At 48.9% G+C, this 21,608-nt stretch overlaps 1 protein-coding gene across 2 annotated transcripts in view; it reads left to right on the top strand.

Annotated features, from left to right (window-relative positions):
- The window catches only part of NECTIN1 (nectin cell adhesion molecule 1), a 106,899-nt gene extending 87,280 nt beyond the window's left edge, over window positions 1-19,619 (top strand). Inside the window, exons 7-10 of one of the 2 annotated variants that reach the window (XM_037409722.1) lie at window positions 1,687-1,774; window positions 2,309-2,419; window positions 7,864-8,048; window positions 15,402-15,509. In XM_037409722.1, the coding sequence (XP_037265619.1) occupies window positions 1,687-1,774; window positions 2,309-2,419; window positions 7,864-8,004 (340 nt within the window). In that variant the 3' untranslated portion in view covers window positions 8,005-8,048; window positions 15,402-15,509. Of the gene's footprint in view, window positions 1-1,686; window positions 1,775-2,308; window positions 2,420-7,863; window positions 8,049-15,401 lie in introns of both variants that reach the window. The other variant, XM_037409719.1, reaches the window with a different exon arrangement.
- Window positions 19,620-21,608: the final 1,989 nt, after the last annotated feature.

Below are 21,608 nucleotides of genomic sequence, written 5' to 3' on the forward strand. Positions count from 1 at the left end.
GGTAGGAGAGGATCCTATCCTTCCTTCTCCAGAGAAATGGCTTCAGGCTCCTGAATTAGGCTGAATCACGTTCCATCGTCAGAGAGGGGCTCCTGATAGACCCTGAGCACCTCTGAATGTATCCCAAAGAGTCCAGAATGGATTCACATCCACTCAGCTTTCCTGTTTTATACATATGGTGCCAGCCTGAAGACACAAACTCTGGCAATAGTAGCAGTAGGGGCAGGGGACGCCCCAGGGGCCCCTCTTTGGCAGGTACTTGCTTTGCTGTGCCCTGTGCTGTGCAGCACAGATCCCAGGCAGGGAATTCGGTGGTGTGGCGTTCAGCCCATGCAGCATGAACAGAGCCCTCTTCAGAAGTGTTTACCCTGGCCTCTTCCTGAAAAGCTCCGTCTTGTCACTGCCTTTCCACAAGAGCACCCCCTCCCTCCTTTCCCTCCCACCTCACAGAGGAGGCACGGAAAGCCCAAAGGCCAGAAGTTGCTTTTATCTTCCACAGCCCCCCACCTTATTGTTGTTACATCTTGGCCCCATTTTGTGCTCCATTTAATCCCATTTGAGAGAGGGCATCGAAGGATAACAGCAGAGGGAGGGGAAGAGAACGGGGAAAGCGGGAGGAGAGACAGAAAGGCACACAAACAAAACAATAGCACCACAAGGTGAAATTGCATCAACAGCATCAGCCCGATGATAGAGATGTGTTCAGACAATCCACTTCCCACAATGACCCTCCACCAGGCAGAGGGAAGAGCCACTTTAGCTGAGAATAGAAACACAACGGTGCCCTAGTCTGCAGAGGTGCTGCCTCTATTGTGGAGTCTGCTCCAAAGCCTCTGAAAGTTAATGGCATTTCTTTTCTTCTGAGCCAGAAAGTCAGTGTTTTGCAGAGCCTCGGGGACCCGTTTTACCCTCACCCGTACACTCTGATCCCACGCTGGAATCCGTTGGGTTGCCAAGGAAAGTCACCCGTTGCTATCAGAAGATCTGGTGAAGTTTGTACAAAAGGAAGGGAGGGGGAGCCAGCTAATTAGTGCATCAGAGTTCTAATAAGTTTTGTAAAAGGATTAGACACATCTGTGCATATGAACAGAATGCACAGAGACAGTCTCTAGGCTGGGATTATAATGGCTGCCAACCCGTATGCTCTGGGGCAAAAGCTGATCCCCTGACAGGGTTCAGGGATCAGTGTCCTGCGTGGCAGAGCGTGGCTCTGAGGAAGATTCAAAGTCCTACTGAGAAGCCTGTGGCAGGGGATACCATTCCAGATAAGCTCCCGGATCGAGGGCGATGTTACCTTGTTGATTTGCAGTGACTGCCAGACACTTCCTGGTACCCTACAGCCATAAAATAAGCCAGCTCCCACGGGATGATTTGAAGCCATTCCAAAACACTGCCAGGAGACAGGTATCCCAGCTGCACCCCCGGGATCTGCAATCCGACATGGGGATTTGCTTGGAATTAGGAACAGAATGCTAGGAGGGAGTATATTTCTATTAACAATTCTAATTGGGGTGAGAAAAAGGGCATGGGTGGGGCATTACTGAGGATAATCTATATAATTATATTGGCAGTTTGGTGACTAACACAAATCCTTGGTACATGGCAGATCCGGCTTGTTACAGCACATCAAAGCAAGCAGACCCCGTTCTCTTGCTCTCTAACCAGCAGCCACTTCTTTATCTGCAGAATTGACTTGCCTCCATCCCACAAACCTGCCCCTCCACCAAAGAGGAAACAGGAGATGAAAAGCCACCTGACTGCAGAAGACATCCAGGTACGCCTGCCCAGCCCAGCTGCGAGTTCCTTCCCCAGCCGGGAAAACTGATTTCAAGCAGTGCCAGCAGTACCTAAACTTTGGAAAACTGGGTTTGTAAAAGCAAAGAAGACCATGGCCTAAGTGTGAGGGCAGAAAGTAAGGACTTGTCTACCCACAATTCCCAAAGATTGGCACTAATCAAAAGCTATACTTGGATCCTGTTTACTCCCTTTTGTGGGGCTTGAATTCTAAATGAGATGGTGTTCGATGGGCTCTCAGGTATGAGGGTTTAGGAGGACTTTGGAGCATCTCCACCATTTTGAATGTCGTGAGTGGTAGAGGGGTGTGAGAACACAAGAAAGAGGACAGAAGGCAAATAATATGGTAGGAGCAAGGGGGAAGGTGAGATGATCTTAAAGGTCTTTTCCAACTTAAATAATTCTTTCATCGTGATACCTTGTGGTGGTGTCACCTGAAGCAGATGTTGCCCCAGGCTGTGACAGAAGGATAGTACTTGCTCTTCTCATCCCTCTTCTCTCTCCTCTGTTACAGGTTGTTCACTTAGACAACATGAAACACGAGGAGGAAATACAGAAACTCCCTCTGCAGCCTCCATACTACGACATGGCAGCCACCGAGCCCTCTCCCTACACTGACAAACTGGTAAGGAGATCAGGGTGCTGATACTGCTGCCTGGCCTTGTTCTCCCCCCCGCCCCCCCCCCCCCCCCTGCCTTTCACACAGGGTCTCTCGCCCTAAAAAACAAAAGACCCCCCCAATGCGCAGAGGTGAACAAGCAGCCTTCACAGCCCAGGAGCATCCTCTCCCAGAGGAAGGGAACCTCCACACTGACCTCAGCCCACCTCTGAAATACCACTGACCCTGTTTCAGCACTTGCCCCTTTACCCTTGGTTTCCATAGGACCTATAGGTGTGACTGTATGGGTCATTCCTCAGTAAAATGCCCTGCCTATTCCAAGTCTGTATCAGAGGACTATCACAGCCTGTGGTAGTCTCATCTTTACCTAGATATGAAAGCTAAGCCTATCTGTCCCACTCCGGTTACTCTTCATCTCCTGCAACTGACCCCGTTAGAGTTTGCAGCTGAATGAAGCAGCTCTCCAAGAGCAGCATGCGCTGCAGTGAGAGCTTCAGAAAGCAATTATCTGCAGGGCAGAGCGTGCCAGTCTTTGACTCTCAATTGACAACAAGTTCTTTAAACCCCCTTTTTTTGTGTGGATTTGTTCGGCTTCAGATAGGGAGATGCTAATGTGAGGCAGCAGCAGCAGCAAGATTAAGGGTCCTGGGGAGATGTTAGCAGCCATGCAGGAAAGGCTGGTTTTCAAGGACTGAGGGTGAAGGAGGAAATGTTAGATGCAAAGGGATAGGAAACAGAAAACAGGTAGGATTAGATTCCTCCCTTGACAAGAAAACAAAACCCCTTCCTCCTCCCAGGCCTGGGACAATATCCTTTCCCTCCCTCGCCCTGTGGCATGGGGCTGCTCCCCCCACCCTCCATGGGAGATGCAGGTTCCCCACGTAAACGCTGCAGGTCTCTCTCAAACTCTTCCTCAATGAGTGGTGATCTCAGCAACGTGAGCCCATTTATTTGAGAAAACAGTACAAATACCAGGCCATACTAGAATAATATTTTATGAACATTAACTAATTATAACCCTCCCTCCAGTTCATCCTGGTATGACCCTTTAATGCATATTCCTGTGCAGATAACAGAAGGACAGGGCCCAGTGACCTTTAGCTAGCAGAAGTCTGCAGTGAGACAGATGCTGAGGGCGCTGGAAATAAAAAGACACAGTTCTGTGCCAAGCTGTGTTGATGTGATCCTATTTGCTTCATCCTGGCTGGACGTGGCTGATGTCCCTAAAGAAATACTTCCCTCTGGAGCCCTTCCTCAGTCCTGGGGCTTGTCTCCAGCTCTTTCTAATCCTTGCTGAGTGGTAACTGAGTTTTAAATGAAAGAGAGGGTGCTAGAGCGAGATGGGCTGCTCTTTGGAGAGCATCTGAGAGCCAAATTTCAGGCAAGCAGGAGGACGGAAGAGCTCATTTTGGGAAATAACGAGCAGTCAGTTAATTAAGTGGCAGAGTTAGTGATGTGAGATGGGGCCTGATGGGTAGCTGCTTTGTAACCATGGGAACAGAGTTTGCTGCTCTCAATCCTGGTCTGAGATGATACATTTCCATGTCCCATGCTTGGCACTCGCTACTCCTTACCCATGATTTTAGCCAAGAGGTGATGGACTGTGGAGCCCTCATTTCATTTGGCCCATGAAGAAACTGCCTTTGCAGTAGGGATGCCATGTCTGGGTGACTCAGCCACTGCTGCCACAGCTCTGCTTGCTCTTGGCACAAGTCTAGCACAGCTGTGAATTGGACCTGTCCTCTGGTCAGCTTGGCTGACCGTCCCTGTAAATGATATCAGGCTCCCCCATCGCGCGCACACATCATGCTTTGGCTTTTTGCCCCAGGAATGAGATGAGGCTTGCTCCCGTTTCTTGCTAAATCAGTGTATCCTTTGGGCAGGCAGCAGGCTATTCAAGTTTGTGACTGGCAAGGGGAAGGAAGGTGTCACTTTGCTGCCAAGGAATGCTGGTTTTGCTGGATTTTTCCCAGATAACACAGGCAGCATGTGCTGCCATGGCCAGGGCCAGGTGTGCATCACATTGCCCAGCCACGCTTTGCAAAGGATCCAGCTCTCTCCTTCCCCCCTACAGGACCACTCACGGGCATCACCATGTCACACACATGCACTTCCCTGCGGAGGGGACGCTGAGGAGTGTCTGGCTGGGACAGCGCTCACATGGAGCCCTCCAGGGAGCAGCCGCAGCGATAGTGGTGGTTACCAAAACCAGCTCGCTCAGCTCAGGCCCAGTGAGACACTCCGGCGGTGTGCTAAGGGAGTGAGCAAGGCCAGCTAGACCTGCGCGGTGCTTTGCCTGAGAGATGGGCCAGTTGGAGGATGAGGAGGGAAGCACATTCCCTTCAGCTTCACTGACTCTCTGCCAACCTCCCTTTGATATAACCCCGTTCCTAACTGTGTTCAGACGCAAATGTAGGCAGCTGCTCTGTTGTATATGGGATTCTGGGATCCTTTAGAGGGGAAGACACAAAAGGCAGGCAGGATATTCTTGTTCTGCTTGTATTTCATCTGTAGATTTGAGTTGGGAAGGTAGTGAAGAAGATGAGAGTTGAAGGGAATGGATTCTGCAGGAAAATGGGGCGGGTGCATTCAGCTTTAAATGAATTGTGCAAAGCCTCGTAATTTGGGATAAACCAGCTTCATCACAAGGCAGCATGAAAGCCACTGCCTGGGGTTGACAATTTCACAGCACTAGAATGGGAGTCAGAAAGTGATTAGAGATGGCAAAGAGCGAGGGAGGGGGAAATGGGAGAGGTGCCAGGAGAAAATCAGAGAGGCAGGTGGAGCAGGGATCCACGGAGAGGGTCCGCAGGCACGCGTGTGTGGACAGGTACAGATGCGTGCTGGCAGGGGACCAGGTGGAAGGGAGAGGCTGGAGCATCTGCTGGGACAAGATACCTGCAGAAGGGAACTGTGTCAGAGGTTACAAATGAATATGTATGTTTATGTGTTGCAAACTGTGGGAAAGATAACATGAAGCTAACTGCACAGAAGTAGGCAAGGAGGCTGCAGTTGATGACTAAAGGTACAGAAGTGGGCACAGGGGTGGTGGGGTTGCCCGTGGCATTGGTGTCTCAGCTCTTGGGTAAAAGCTTTGGTTTATGTGAGGATATCTAAGCAGGCGTGAATGGGGTGGAAAGGTGAGTGTGTTTCAGACAGCACCTGCAAAGACTATGCATGTCAGAGTGCTGGTACCTATGCATGTCAACGTGCAGAGTAACGTGTGTGAGTAAAAGCAGAGGTGTGCTCTGTGCATATGGCAGTGCCTATGTGTCATGTAGATGCTGTGTGTTGTGTGTGAGAGAGCACGTGAGCAAGAGAGGTGGAGGTACAAGTGCCTGTAGGAGCACAAGTATGATTAGTGTACGTGTCAGCGATACCCATTTGCACAGATAGAAAGGAAAGTTCCATTGCTGCAGACAGCAAAATAATTCCTTTGAGTTTACAGGGCAATTACCAGGGTGCCGATGCTGATGATTTACACAGAGCGCTTGCATGTGGCAGTACTAGACCTTGTATACAAGTCACATTATTGATATTGTAATAAATTTTGCTCCAAACAAGCAGCAGGGAGCAGTTGCAAGCCCAAGAGTGGCAGAAAGCAGGGGAATCCCGTGGATAAAACACCTCCAGGGCGAAGGAAGCACGATCTGGGAGAGGAGTGAGGCAAAGTAGGATAGAAATGAGGCAGTAAAGACTTTGTCTTTCTCCGGGACTAGAGGAAGTACCGAGATGTAAAGTTCAAGGGGAGAGTTCTGTGGAGCATAGGTTTAGGTTTGAGACTAATGGAGATGGAGTTGGCATTACTAATTTTCTTCAGTGTCCATAGACGCTTAGCCTGGGTCCAGACACGAAGCAGAGAGGCCGCGGGACACAGAGCTTTCACACAACAGCTTGCCACTGCCATCTGGTCACCTCCCCCTGGGCAGGACAGAGGGCACCCCAAGCCTCCTCCAGCTCCGCTGAGCACCGCGGGGAGCCCCTGTTCCCCTTCCCCCTCATCCCTGTGGCCGAGAGGCACCACCGGGGAGCCGACCCCCGCCAGGGCACAGCACCGAGAGAATCACTCACTGAATAACCCCTTCCAGCAACGGGCATTAAACCAGCTCATTACAGGGCTATAAACTTCTGAAAACGGCTCTGCCACAGCTGGTGCGTGGCTGAGGACACTTCTTCCAAACAAAGAGAAGAAAAACATTTTCAAATTAAACACCTTTTGCATAATTGCCATGTGGTGCAGCCATTTTGGAAAGGGGATAGGGAAATTGGAAAGCTCTTTCATTTGGAAGAGACAACTCTCTCCTCTCAGAGAGGCTTAGCAGATGCTTGGCTGATGCTGGCACAGAAACCAGACCCAAAAGTGAGTATTAATGAAGCTGCACAGGGCAGGTAGCCAGAGGACCCCCTCACACCTTGGCTACTGACACCAGGGCTCCTCCTGGTGACTCATTTTCCCCACAGAGCAGTGAGGTTTCCAGGCCATCCTGCCTTCCAGGGATCTCTGACCATTACTATGTGCAAAACGTGAAAGATGTCTGGATAGGAACGATCCGGCAAATTGGATAATATTCCATTCATGCAGTTCTTGCTGATAAGCCTGCTTAGTAAGGGAATACCCATAAATACTTTCATGCCAAAGGAGGATGCTTTTAGCGTCTATTAGACATTATTACAATGAGAAAATCATGCTGCACAGTTAATCTGGAGTAGCATACTGGTGCAGTCAAGCCTCGTGTTAAAACGTAGCACTTAAGAACTCTAACAGCCCCCGCGCTAGGGCAAAACAACAGCATTGGCTAAGCAGTGTCGTTTCCCTACGGTAATGCGTCTGCTGCAAACCTGCCCTTGGAGCTATGGCTTTGAAACCTCTCCCTCCAGATTTCTCCTTCCCAACACCCAAAATTCAAGCCTTCCCCATGATTTTCACTCACGCCCCCAACCCTGCATTTGCCTCCAGTGTGCTGCAATGAACCCCGAATTCCAGCTCAGGTATCCGATAAGGTTTGAATTCACCGAACAACCCCCGGCTAAGGAAAATGCTGATCCCCGAGGGGTTGATGGGGAGATCAGTGCAGCGGGATGCTGCTGGGAGCAGCCCCAGTAAAAGGGGCAGTTGGGGCAGCTGCTGGGAGTGCTGCCCGCCTGGGCTGAGTCGCTCAGCTCAAGGGTGGATTTGGGGAGCAGTGCCATTGGGACCTTTGCTTTGATTTGAGATTTTACCTGACTGATTGTTCATTACCTCCCTACCTCCCTCTTTTTAACTGTTTTTTCTTCCTCCCCCCCTCCCTTTCTTCTCTCTCCCTCCACCCTTCACACACTCCCTCTCCCGTCTCATTCACTCACGCCTCACCTTCTGCACGGTTCCTGTGTTCTCACTCCCCTGCCTCCCCACTTCAACCCCAACTCCTCCCTCCTGTGTCCCCATCGCCTTGCTGCTCTCTTCTCTCCAGAACTCTGGCAACAAGGACTGTGATGTCCACTATGCAGAGCTGGACACTTCAGCTCTGGCCTCGTCACCCAGCCCTCGGACCTCCATCCATGCTGGCGGAGACCTAGTCGAGTATGCAACCATCCAGCCCAACTTACGCTAGCGCATGTCACTCTAGGCCCTTTCCCCTCAGATTCTGGCCTCAAGGTACACGATCGCACTCTGCCTTCCTCACTGCACCCCTCCGAAGTCAGTGCTCCCCCCGCATCTCCTCCCCCCCTGTGGAGTGACCCCTGTGCATCCCATCCGTCCTTCTGCCCACTCCCTCCACCTCCTGCACGCTGCCCACCGTGGCTGCTCTCTTTGCTACCCTTATTTCTGGGGGTGCCGACAGGGATGCCTTTGCCTTGTCTTGCCTTCTGTGCATGCTCTTTGCAGTGTTTTCCTTTGCTTTCTACAGCGAAGTGAGGCATGTGGGGGGGAAAGGGTTAATGGCTTTGTTTCAGAACAGGGGTCTGCCCCCTCTGCAGTCAGTGTGACTGGAGACACAGGGAGAAATGAGGTGGGTTTGAAGGGTCCAGCTCTTGGTGTGGGACTTGGTTTGGGGCATTTTTGTAAGGCTCAGCAGCATGAAGCAGAGCAGCAATACTAGGAAGTGCAGGGGCTGAAGCCAAAAGCCTCATGGACACGCTAAGAGGCCCTTTCCAAGCTAGTCAGTACAAGAAGGGGAGGGAAAGAGAAGGCGGTTGTCTGAAAGAAAAAAGAAAAAATAAAAAAGAAGAGTTTGTGTGCATGGAAGCAACTATAGATAAGATGGAGCATATGTGCATGTGTGAAAGAACAAAGTGGGAGAGTATGTGAGAGAATATGGGAACATGTAAAGGTTCCTGCATCTGAAAGAGTCAGTGAATAAGAGACAGTCAGAGAGGGACCACGTATGTGAAAAGAGCTCGCTTTGCGTGAGGTTGATGCAGACAGTATGTTGGATGTTTGAGAGAGAGGGAGAGAAATTATTTTCTTTGGTGCTCTCCTTCTCAAAACTAGAGACCAGACCTGACTGTTTCCCTGTTCTCATGTTTTTCTGACCACTTTAACCACCACCAAGCTCCTTCAAGCTCAGGTCCTGTGGCAGGGACCGCTCAGGACTCAGCTTGCATTTAAACCTACAAGTGGTTGTTCTGGACCATCTCTAGATATCAGTGACCCTTTGAAATGCAATGGTGTCTGCAGTGGAAAAAGGTGTCTTCAGCTCTTCTTACATTCCCTTACCCTGTAATCACACCCTTTTCTCAGGTATTAAAGCCACCAGGTTTCTGTCTGAAAGGCAGGCAACTTTCCCGCCCCATGGGACATTTGCTGGGTGATGCCAGAGCTGTTAGCCAAGAAACTGCCACTGGCAGCCCCGTCCTTGGCCGTGACTCTCCCTGGGTCCCAGGTATCCCCCGAGTTGTGGTGACTTGCTCCTTCCCCTTTAACTTGCTGCCTTTTAAATGGGAGGAAGCAGCTGTGGGTTTAATGGGGCTACAGCCCCACAGGGGTGCTCCATGAAGAGGTGCAGAGAAGGATGGGGAGACAAGGAAGAAAGGAAAGGGAGAGATGAGGTGCTTTACAGCTCACTGAATCCCTCCCAGGTCGCCCAGGATAGATCAGGAGGCACACACAGCAGCAGTAGCTTGGGATGGGGATGGGTGGCCTGGAGAAGAAGATAAGAGGCAAGGGAACTGGGTCCTTAGGAAGGAGGGGGACAGCTCTGTGCAGGACGATAAGCAGGAGAGACCCAGCATTTTTAAGAAGTCCCACTGGACAGGGCCGTTGATTGGTACCTCCTTGCAGGCTAGGAACATCCAGCTAATGGTGGGTGAAGGTGGAGCACAAACCCCCGGGTGGAAGGCGTGCAGCGGGCTAGTTCAGTTTGCCTTTGTCCCTGTGGTCCCTGGTTTTCCTGTGTTGGAAGCAGCCCTGTAGCTCCCCTGCTGTAGCAAAAGCCTCCTAGGTAAGTGTCTGCAGCAGTCCTGGCCTGGACCAGAGCGGTAACCTCTCTCTCTTGCGGTGTCTCACCCACCCCTGCTCCCAGAATGAGGATCAAGGTCTTCGTAGACGTAACGAGCGAGAGTGGACAGTAAGTTTTGGATTGGTTTGGGGTTTCTTTTCTCCATTTGGTTGTGGGGTCTGCCTGTTGCTGGAGAGAGGTGCCAGTCAGCCCCCAGGCACCTGCCAGCCCCTTGCACACAGAGAGAGGACCAAAATGCCAGTCCAGGAGAGGATGTGGCTGAGGCAGCCACCCTCCCGTACGCGTTCACCTCCAGCTCCCAACAGCTTCTCGGGCTGTGCTGGAGGAACCACTCCCTCTGTTACAACAAGGCAAGTGCTGCCTGATCCATCTTGGAAGGTCTCGCCTTGTCCTCCCTGGGATGGGGGATTTTATTGTCAGCAAGAGGACAGTAATCCTCCAAATCCAAATTTGGAAATCCTCCCAGTTTCTCTGAAGTAAAAATAAAGCCAGTCATATGGTGCTTTGAAGGTGTAATCTCACCGCCATAAAATCTCCCTGCTAAGACACACCACAGATCAGGGTGATTTTTTTTATTTTTTTTAATACTTTTTGAATTATTTCCTCCCCGTTTACCTCCCCACATCTGCTCTCAGGTTTGTTTGGGAATTTCTTGTCCCGGTTACAGAAAGAAAAGCTCAAAATCATGAGACTTGCACCAAGATCCCAGCAAATTAGTGACCATGGTTCAGATTGCCAGCTCCGCTTTCTGAATGTCACTATAAAATTATTAAATCTGCATCAGTTACAGATTTGGTGCAGACTGAGCTGGGGATATTGGGGAACCAAAATCAGCCTTGACTCCGTTCCCATTTGCCACATTTCCTTCCTATCAACACCAGGGTTGCCTGAATACCACCCCACATGCCAGGGTCAGTATCCCCATTTCCAGTTTTCAGGAGGAATAAAACAAAGAACTAAGGTGGCTTCTTATTAGTTTCCCATTTGAAAACGAGGATAACAGTCCTGCCCTGACTCCAAAAGGGTGGAGAGGAGGACTCAGGAGAGAAGCAGCAAGGAGTGAAATGTTTAAGATTATTGATGGTCTAAGATGCTATAGGAACGCAGAACAGGTACGTACTATAGACAGCAAGAGAAATAGTTCAAAGCATGCTGAAAGATGGAATGCAACTTTATAAACAAGTTTTCTGCAGAAGTAATACTTGCATGTGTCTGTGAGTGCATCCCTTGTCATAGGTCCCTGCCCTGTACTTGGGGAATTTCAGCCTTCCTCATGCTCAGTCTTCTCCTTTCCTGAACCCAGGGGTAAGCCCCTCCATCCCACTTGCCCTCAGTTTTGTCCCCACAAAAGTCCACCAGTGCTAAAGCAAGCTCAGGGCCACTGGTTCCTGCTCATCCCCGATATGTTAATGTTTGTTCGTTACTTGGACAGTGATTATTCAAGGAAGTCCCTCACCAATAAAGTGTCAAGCAGAGCAGGAGCGTGCCAAGAGATACCTAAAGTTATGGCCATAACTTGGAACATGAAAAGCAGCTCAAAAACACTGAGTAGGGAGTTTAGAAACAGGGAGGAGAGGATGTGAGGCTCCCAACACGATGATGACATGCTGCTTATTTCTGGTTCCCATTATATTTTCTAACACCACCTACATCCTCTCGACCGAGCGGTCCACAGCATGACAACAGTCTTCTGCTGCTGTCACTCAACAAAACTGCTTCTTTCTGTTCATCAGCCTGTTCTGCATTCCAAAACTCAAAATCAGCTGATGGAGATGATTAGGACAGTGGCAGCCCAAAGTCTGAATCGTTTTTGAGCAGCAGGGACTTTTCCCAGCCAAGGCACAGGCCAACACAGCCAATAGGGACACGAACGTGCACTGTTTGCCTTGAGTCTGGCCAAGCAGAGAAAACCAGCCTACTTCTAGCCTTCAGCATGGCTCACAATGTCTAGTTTAAATTGCATGAGAGGTTATTAATTGGCTTTTGAGCAATAGCAGAAACCACAGTCCTCTGCAGCAGTATCCGTCCAGCTCTCACATGTCTTCAGGTTTTCCAGAGACTATAGCAGAGAAATCCTCAGGACCCTGAGAAGGAGTCTTTCACTTTAGACCAGCAAGAACTCATTATTTTGGGATGATTAAAAGTACAGGATATGGTCAGATCGGAGGGAAATCTGTCTGCAGCACACCTAGTTTTACCAAAGAGATGATCTGCAAATAGAAGAAAAGCTGGAGACAGGTATATAGGGGGTGGAAAAGGGTTGTGAGTAAGTCATAGCAGAAATGAAAGCTCTCTAATTCAATCAGATAAAGACTGTTTAAAGGTAATCTGCCAGGCTGTCTGAAACAGATAGATTGCTGACATCCCCTTTAATCAAGCTCTTGAAAATAAAACTGAGAGGGGAGGATGTAACCCAGATAATGAAGAATCATATGGAGTCATGCTGGAAACAAAGGCAAGTGGGAGAAAGTGGCAGAATTGTGTGCCAGTTCAATTTAATTAGTTCATTAGCCCTAATTTAATTTCAAACTTTGTTAAAGATAAATTAGATTTGGGAAAAGTCACAGTGGGGCTGGGGAAGGAAGTCAAAGGGCAGTGGCTGCTAAATATGTTAAAAAACACCAGGCTGATTTGGCTCTCTTCCCTTTTGCTACGTAGAAATGAGATCAGGGAACAAAGCTGGAGCAATGTGACTCCTGGCTTCACACTCTGAAGAAAGGTAAAAGGAGTCAGGGAAGCCTCTTCCCCTGACCCCTCTGCTGCCGTTTGCCAGCTGCCCTGCTCTGGCCCCACTCCCACCTGTGGGGAGTGAGCACAGAACACTGACCAGAAGGAAGAAAACTTTTTCATGCTCACCTGGCCAAACAGAAGCACTGACAAAATTGCACTCATTTTCTTTAGCCCAATTTCACAGGTGCTTGTTTCATGCCCACATTAACCGATAGATAAACAGAAAGAAATATGCTTTCCTCACCCAGTATATTGTCAATGTGCAGCCCATAAAATAGCATCTCATGGCCCTTTCTGCTTCTTTCAGTGTTAAATGCCAACACCCAGCTCAATTTATACACAAGATGTCTACTTACGTTAACTGAGAAGCTCTTTCCTATTAGGCCTTTCTGTCTATTAGACCTTTTGAGTGCACCTATTAGTGTGAAGTCCCGTGTTTTTCTGTTGCATGCTCAAAAAGCATATAAACCGACCCTACCATTTAATTGGGAACAGATTGCTACCCTTGCTAAGAGACATTTTGCCTGCCATGTCTTACCAAATTTCCATCATTGGAACAACTTCTCTTGCAGGTTAGCTTTACCCAGAAAGTTGAGCTATCAGCTAATGACTTACCCCCATAAAGCAGGCACAGAGCTAATGCTTACCCCACCCCCACCCCACCCCCTTGCAGGTATGAAAGCAGTTCTGTTGTGTTTAAGATTTCTTGAGAGTAGCTTATTCCAGGAGAGGACTTTTGCACAGTCTGTACCAACCAACACTCTCCCTAGCTGTCAGCCCTTCTTTATCCCTTTTTATCAGCTGGTGCAATCAGAAGAATAGCAAACAGCTGTTCCTTGTTCCCTGCCTCCCTTATGGTATGGATCCTTGTTTATGCTATACAATTTGTATGAAGATAACTGTCTCCAGGCTTGACGTATGCGTTGCCACAGCTTGCCTACTTTTCCAGCCACAGGGTTGTGTATGGTACAGTGTAAACCTGAGCCTTGAGTTGTGTAGAGGCATAAACTTTCCGTGTAAATATAGATCCCACCTGGGAATGGGAGAGCTGTGTCAGGGCTGCCTAAAGCAGCTAGGAAGAGATGGCAGGGGTTAAGGTAAGGTTAGCGAGGCTTCCTCACGTTCTGTGGCTTGAGTTCCTCCAGTTACACAGCTATAATGCTGCACAGCACCTCTCCACCTTTTCACCTTGCAATTAAAAGCCAGAAGTGGACAGAAACCTCACAAGGTAGCTGTGGGGACGTCCCACTCGAATGTCAGATACCAACAGAGCAAATCTAAATAGAAGGGGCCTGGAGCCTGTTATTCTTTGCTATCTGGCCAGGTCAAGATCACTGACTTTTAAAAGCTTAAGCAGTGGGACATACAGTTTTGCCAAGGAAAGGGAAATGAAAATCAGATTGACCTTAGCATTGCTGCTGTTTGCCTGGTTTGCAGACAAACTTTCCATCCTCTAGCAGCCTTCATTGCTCTTAGCGAGACCGTTCCTGAAACTGTTTTAACCGTGCAGCCCTCCAACTTGCTTGTTGCCTCTTTCCAGCAGTCTGAACCATCAATAAATTATTGTTGACACTTTGTTTTCTATATGACTTTTTTAAGTGTCCTGGTGAAATATGTATCCAGGAACTGGCAGCAGATAAGCAGATTCTTCTGTTCCTTCAGGCATTTTCTCCTGAGGGTCAAATCCTTGTCCTTTTCTCTAAACCGACTGTTTCTGGTATTTTGAAAGAGAGCAAGGAAGGACTCAAGGGCAAGTTACTCGCTTCAACCAGCCCCAGTGAGCACAGGCAGAAGAGGTGACTGCCAGTGCCTTTGCTCTCTGAGACGCCCCTGGGCGAGAGCCCAGGAAGGTGGGTTGATTTTAAAAACCAAACCCACTGTCCTCGCTAGATGTCCCTCCTGCTTGGGTCATCTTGCAGGGCTGCACACTGGAGGAAAGGCTCTGTGAGCAGGGAGGAACCCTTCCCATCAGCTGCCCCCCCCCCCGGGGGTCTCCATCTGCGCTCCCTGCGCCCCTGCAGCTGCCCCTGCCTGGGGTCTCCGTCCCTCGCCCCCAGCCCCCAGCGCTTCCTCAGCACTGCTCGCTGCACCTCTGCAAAACTGTCCCAGTAGGAACCAAAACACTTTGGGCTCGGAGGGGTTTTCATTTCGTTTGGCACTTAAAAGAGGAAGAATCAGAGTTTGCAAAGCATCCGTAAGGGTACGCTCCGTCGGAGGGGTCGTGGGACCACGGAGCAGTCACAATCTTGCAAGTGCTTTGTATTCTCTGTAGTTGATGTGACCTACAAAACTGGCCCCAAGGCTTTCAGTGGAGCTGCTCACACAGGTGGAGCTTAGCACATGCGTTCCTACCTGCTAGGTAACCAGTAGGCACAATAACTCACGTCGCCTCCAAAGTCCCTGCCCGGACACATGCCCTTTCGATGGAAGAGCGTGAGCCTGGGTTAGATTCGTGATGCGTACAAGCACTGCTTTTTCAAAACTGAGGCGTGGAAGAGTTAGGAAGACTGAAAATAAACTGTCCTTTCTTGGCCAACTGCTTATTTTGTCCAGAGGGCCAAGGCATTTACAAGGGGCAAACCATGCAAAACCTATACATATGTGTGGGCCATATGGATATTTTGGGAAGTGAGACAAAAATTTTGAAATGTGAGGACTGATCACCTGGCTTTCTATTTTCCTGAAGCAGTAAGCAGAACTACTTAATTTTCCATCCTACTTGTTGTATGTGTGTGTCTCAGCAAGGAGCTGGAGGGTTGTATGTTTTATGGCTGATGATCCCAGAGTTTTCACCCGCTGACTTTTGTCTCTACTTACAGAACTTTGGAAAGTGTCACTCAGAGATATCGAATGCGAGTGATTACCTGACCCGCTGTTACTCACATGAAGATCGATATCTGGAGAAGATCCCTCATGTCTATACCCCCTTGTCAGATCTCCCACAAGATCTTTATCCTCATCATTCTGACATCTCCTTCTGCTGCCCACCTCCCGGTTCCCGGGCTCCTTACATCTGTCCTAAGGAACAGTATGTTTAAAGTGTCAACACAGCAAAATGAAGAAGCTAATGTTTTTCACTTCTCCTGACCCTGTTGCTCAACAACCAAGGCCTTTTAGATACCCCCTTTGCCATTGCTTATTTTATTTATTGATTTTAAAATTTTGGTGCAATTGTAATTGACATGATTAGGTTAAGTATCTGCCTGGCTTGCTAATGCTCAAGGGAACACTCTGCCTTTGCCCACGTCTCATTCAGTACTTGCATCTTTCTTTTCTCATCCTGGCCCTCCTGTATCAAGCTGGCTACGTGTGTGCATGTGTATGTGGGTGACAGCTGCCCTGTGTCCGATGGGACGTGCCCAACCTCATTAAATGTCCGTAGGTTCCCTTGTGTCGATCTCTACACTGTTTGCACCAGAGCAGCCAGCTGTGGATTCTTCACAGCCCTTGTTCCAGCTTGTCCAAAGTTTTACAGCACAGCCAGTGCTCAAATCTAAGGCTGTAGTGGGGTTTGGGATTTTTTCCCCCTCCTTTGGAGAAATTTGTTTCCCCCTTGGCAATGGGGATAGGAAATCCCTGTTGTAAATGGCTGAACAGTCAAGATTGCTGAACCAAATAAGATGCTTATAATGAAAGATGCTCAAAACCAACCCAAGAATAGAGAAAAGGGTTTGGTTTAGGGGTTTTGTTTCTGTCCTTGTCCCCTCCTGTTCCCACTCCCAGTCTCTTGGATTGACTTTTAAATCCAGGCAGCATGGAGACACGTATTTTGAAATCAACACATTTGGAGAAGGCATCCTTTAAATAACCGTCTTACAACCTGAAACCCAAAGGGGAAAAAGAATTAGAAAGGGAAACACTCTCTCTAATTTTCTTTTTCAAAGCCTAACATGACCCCCCACTAGCTTTTCCCCCTCTCTTCCTTGCATCTGTTGATTGGAATTTTAAAATGAACTCAGGCAGAATATAAAGCATAAATCGTCATTTCAGGTAATCTTCTTGCTCTTAATGAAGGATAAAAGCCAACAGAGGAATCTGGCCTTTTAACTTTTTTAAAAGCATCTTAGTTTTGGGACTACGCATTTTTTGATATTGGAATGTGTGTGGGTGTGTAAATCCAAACGTGTACATTCCTGTGACCACAAAGTGTTTTAGAGAAGGAAATTTATCTCCACATCACATTTGTGTTCACTTGTATTAAAAGAAAAATAACTATAGATATACACTTAAATGTACATAAAAGCAAAGAAGAGGAAGAGGAAAAAAAGGAATGAGCATCCTGTATACGAGCTTGGTTTCAAGGATAACTTTCATCTGTTTCACCCAGGTATGGCATAGAAGAGATGACGTCTGGGACAGTTCTGAACAAGGGGATATGCCTTCTTGGCGAATGGGCATTTACTTTCCTTTGTCTCGGGTTGGGTATTTGGCATTCCACAGACACTGCACACGTAATATCACTCTGGAAACCATGAGGATGTTTGAGCAAAGTGCATGTGGGAGGGAGACATGGGAACCACACCATTATCCTGCTGCCCAGACACCAAACAGCATTTCAGCGCTACTTGTACAAATAAGTGAAACTACCATCAAGACGAAAGCCTCCCCGTGAGAGGAGGCATGAATACCATGTTGGATGCTACCAGCCCAGCTCCTGCCATGCCACATGGACTGAAGTACCATTTTATTTTTGTATATCTGAATCTAAACAGCTATAGTTGTTCTATGCACTTTCTGTGTCCCCATCACCTAGAGCAGCCTTGAGACTCACCTTGCTTGTCCCTCTTCCTCCACAGAGAAGCACATCTGTGTTCACACTACCTCGTGGATTCCCTGCAGGCTAATAAATAGATCTGTATATAAAAGAGAAGTTTATACTTCTGTTAGTTAGGCAATATAGCACTGTGTGAGGATGACGGCACATGCATGGATGCCCCGGTGCCCTTGCATGGCATACATCACACCCGTGGAGAACTGCCTCTTCCCACCCCTCTTCCCCTGCTTCCCCAGTGCATGTTGCTACTTCGTACTTTGTGGAGACGGCATGGTAGCTGGTCACGCGGACAAGATTTTGTTTCTGTGGTGGGAAATCGCTGCACCATGTGGGGAGGTAGCTTCCCGCTGGGAGCTGGTTTCCCACCAGACTGAGAAGTGTTGTACCAGCTGTGGCCTGGCTGGGCTTGGCTGGGTGCGGTGTGGATGAAAGGGCACTGGTGCATTTCTTGGCCAAGCTGAAGTGGCCAGTACCTCCAACAGGCACAGCAGCTTCACACGTGCTAGTGCATGGAGCGCTCTCATTCCCAGAGGATCAGGGGACTACACAGACATAGCCTTAGAGCGTTAAACACAACTTTTCCAATACCATCCTTTTGGTCTTTAATGACCCTGGAGTCATTTGGATTCACATTTCCCCTGCCAGTCTCCAGAGAATTCAGCCAGTCATTTCCCTATACCAATGGACTCAAGCGCTATGTGTCTCGATTCAGATAATGTATTTCTCTCTCTTTTCTTCTCAACATACCTTGGGGTACTTTCTGGTTACCACAGAGCTGGAAATTGGATTTACTCTGAACAGAAGCCACAGTCAACACATTCACCCCAGCAGGGGAACCATGCTTTGGAGTCTGCCGAATCTGCCTTTGGTCACTCTGGAAAGGTGATGAGGTGCTGGAAAACCCAGGTGTCTCTGACATCCTGGAATCAACCCAGCACCACTGACCATGGAGAAAAAGCAAGCAGAAGTCCATTACACGCTTCCCTGTTTGCATGCCTGTGATAGCAGGATGCTGCCTGCGCAGTGGCAATTAGAGTGGATTTGACTGGGGCAGCCTTCGCCTGGTGCAGTTTCAGACAGATCTAAGAGTTTAAATAAGAAATAGAATATGGTCAGGTCTTCAGATACAGAAGGAACCAAGTTAGACAAAATGCTGGCTGGCCTGAGGAGGCATAGGACATGTTGCAGGTGGTTTTCTGCGCTGCCTGTGGCTGGAGGGACGATGCCTTGATGAGGAAGGGGAAGGCAGAGGTGCAGGCTGCAGCGTTACAGAGAAATTCTCGTTGCCTTGTGCAGCTTTGAATTTGAGCTACCCACAGAAGACTGCCACGAAGGGGTTTACTGTGCTTTTCAGCAAAACAGAAGGATTTCAGTCCTCCCTAGAAAGGGGAAAAGCAAGAAAAGCTTAAATTCAAAGCAGTAGTTTGACTTATGCCAGCGCATATATTAAGCTTAGCAATGTCTTGGTTCTCTTTGCCTCTCTTCTCCTTAAGAATTGGGTTGGTCTAAAAAAAATTGCTAAAGGGAGTCTCCACACACTAACACATTCCCTTGTACTGTAGGAAAAGGGGGGAAACTCCTGAAGAAAAACCCTGAAGAAAGAGATAGTGAGGTTCAGGTCCATGTTTTGGTTTTACAAAGCTGCATTTAGAAATGGTTCTGATTCAGGGCTCTTATTCCTCCCTCCCTCTCCATACAGTTGCACAATATTTGCCGTTTCCAAACTTTGCTGCACCTGTTGCCACAAGCTCAACGCTAGCTTTGCTCTGTGATAAGGCTACCCTGTCTGTGGTAACCTCTCAGGCACAGAAATCCTGCTGCAGCAATGCTAATGAGAGGCATTCTCCTCCTGCCATGGTGCAAATTGATTTTAGAAGAGCCCCTCTCCGGGAACAGAGCCATCCAGTAACACTGTTGGGCATAGATTGCTGACCAAGTTGAACAGGCAACTGGTGGAGTGTGATCCTGCATCCAGTGGGCTAGCAGTATATGGGAGGAACTGGTGCTTTATTTCTGTGTCTTACTGGTGTGAGACATAGAATCATAGAATCATAGAACCATTTCAGTCGGAAAAGACCCTTAAGATGAAGCCATTCTTCCTGTTACTGGGGTGAAATGTCATAATTTCTGTTCCATATGTTGGTGGCAATGACACAAGAGCTCTTGCAGATGGAAAAGACTGATCACAGAACTTAAATAAAAGTCAGCTGAAGAGTTATGACAACTTCTCTCATAGCTGTGCAACTGGTGTGAGGTGCTTGATCTCTTCCTTTCTCCTGGTGCTGACTTTTTCCCGAGTTGCTCACGACACCCACCATCCCTTGCAGGTTCACTCCCCAAAAACGTACACACGTGCACACCACCCCCCCTTGCCTTCGCACTGAGCCCCAGGAGTTACTGGCTGAGCTCGTGAAGCTGTCCTCAGGGCTGCATTAACCAGCCTTTCGTGCTGCCTCCTTCACTGTCCGCAGCACTGGTGGGGATGTGGGGCTTCAAGGTAAACAGAGGAGCAGCGTTCAGGTGACCTGCAAGGCCGTGCCTGGTGCCCTTCACTACTACAGCTCTGCCCTCAGAGCAATACAAACATAATTATGATGCCCAAGTGCTCTGTGAGAGATGCCTCTTTCACTTCATTCGGTTCACTTGTTACCTTTTTGGGAAGCCTCCCCCCAGCCTCCCTGTGCAAGTGGGTGGAATAGATTCAGTGTCACAAACAGCCGGTCCCCTGGGCCAGCAGCTATTTAGGGAAGGTATAGGTGAAGTCATCCCCGAAGCCCCCTCCTCTCTAGCCCGCTTCTCTTGCAAGTGCCCAGATTTCCTTCTGCAAGCAAGCGGTCCTGGTTCTGTATGCAGGTAGACACTGAACATTGTTTTAAGACAACAAATGCATTGCAGCCGCCTTTGCTCCAAGGGACTGCTGGAGAGCCCCTGCTGCGCTCTGGTGCGCTGTGGGGGAGCTGTCAGAGAGGGATGGGGAGCCCAGAGACCCCCTCCTCTACCCCATCCATAACGCAGGGGGAAGGCGACTACTCCATCTCTGCTCCTGCTTAATTACATGCTCCACTAACACCCATGAATCACAGTGCAGTGAGCAGGCAAGCGCTGGAGTCCCGGGTGGTTCCTCACCAGCAGCACACGGCGATCAAATGTACCTCGGTCAGGGGCAGGATCGGGCCCTGCACCAGCTGGCAGGAAGCACTCCCTGGCTGATCTGGGATTAGCAATAGCTGGATTCACATGAGAAAGAGGCAGCAGAATAAACCCCCATCTTGAAAGGGGGTCCTCTAGTTAAAAAAGAGAGAAGCAAGCGGTCTGGTGAAAGGATGGGGGACGAGCCGGGGAAAGCGCTCCTGTCCGGGGGGATTCGCCCTGCAGCCCCCGGGCAGCACCCCAGGGACAGGTGGCCGTGGTACTGGTGGCACAGCCCCAGCCTGGCTGCGTGTCTCCACAGCCCCAGCACCCCAGCCTTGGGCTGGGACCATGGCAGGAGGAGGGCCCAGCAGGCTGCGGGATTTCCCGGCCGTTCCCCTTCCCAAGCACTGCTCCCATGGCTAGGGCTCGCCTCGCTCAACCTGCAGACCGCCGCTGTAGTGCCTGCCTGCCCTGCTGAGCATGCTTGTTACCGAAATCTCAGAATAAAGAACTTATCAACACCAACGTGATGCAGATAAGCAGACACTTCTTTATTGAGGGCCGGGTGCGTGAGTGAGCCCTCTCACGATCAACGCACACCGAGTTTCAAAATCATACTCCATATATAGAACTTATTCATACATATTCATTAAGTATTCATGTATAAACATAGTATTTCCCGAAAATCATTAACATACTCTCCTCCCATATCCAATTCTCCGCAGTAAAGGTTAGAAAGGTCTAGAAATGGGTCTGGGGTGTTATTCGGGTAGGTGGTGCATGAGTTGGTGGCCGCGCTACCCCCTGCCGGAATTACCTTTTACCTACATTTACTTGTTTCTTGGCAGGTAACTATGAGTTTTTCCAGTCGACTCTCCCCAGTTCCCATTAATTCTACATTTTGACATCTCAATGCATTCTCCTAGTCTACACGTAAATACTGTATCAAATCATTTTGAATCTTAAGTCTGTTATCTAAGTTCTAATCACTCCTACTAGGTGATTCTGACCTATTCTTTCGGCCTTGGTACGGGGCTGTACAAAGGATTTCATAGCAGCTGTCGGTTGCTATGCAAACACAAACTCCACTAAAATATTTCTTATAACTCTATATTCCTAA

Source organism: Falco rusticolus, chromosome 16 (genome assembly GCF_015220075.1).
Source record: "Falco rusticolus isolate bFalRus1 chromosome 16, bFalRus1.pri, whole genome shotgun sequence".
NCBI lineage: Eukaryota > Metazoa > Chordata > Aves > Falconiformes > Falconidae > Falco > Falco rusticolus.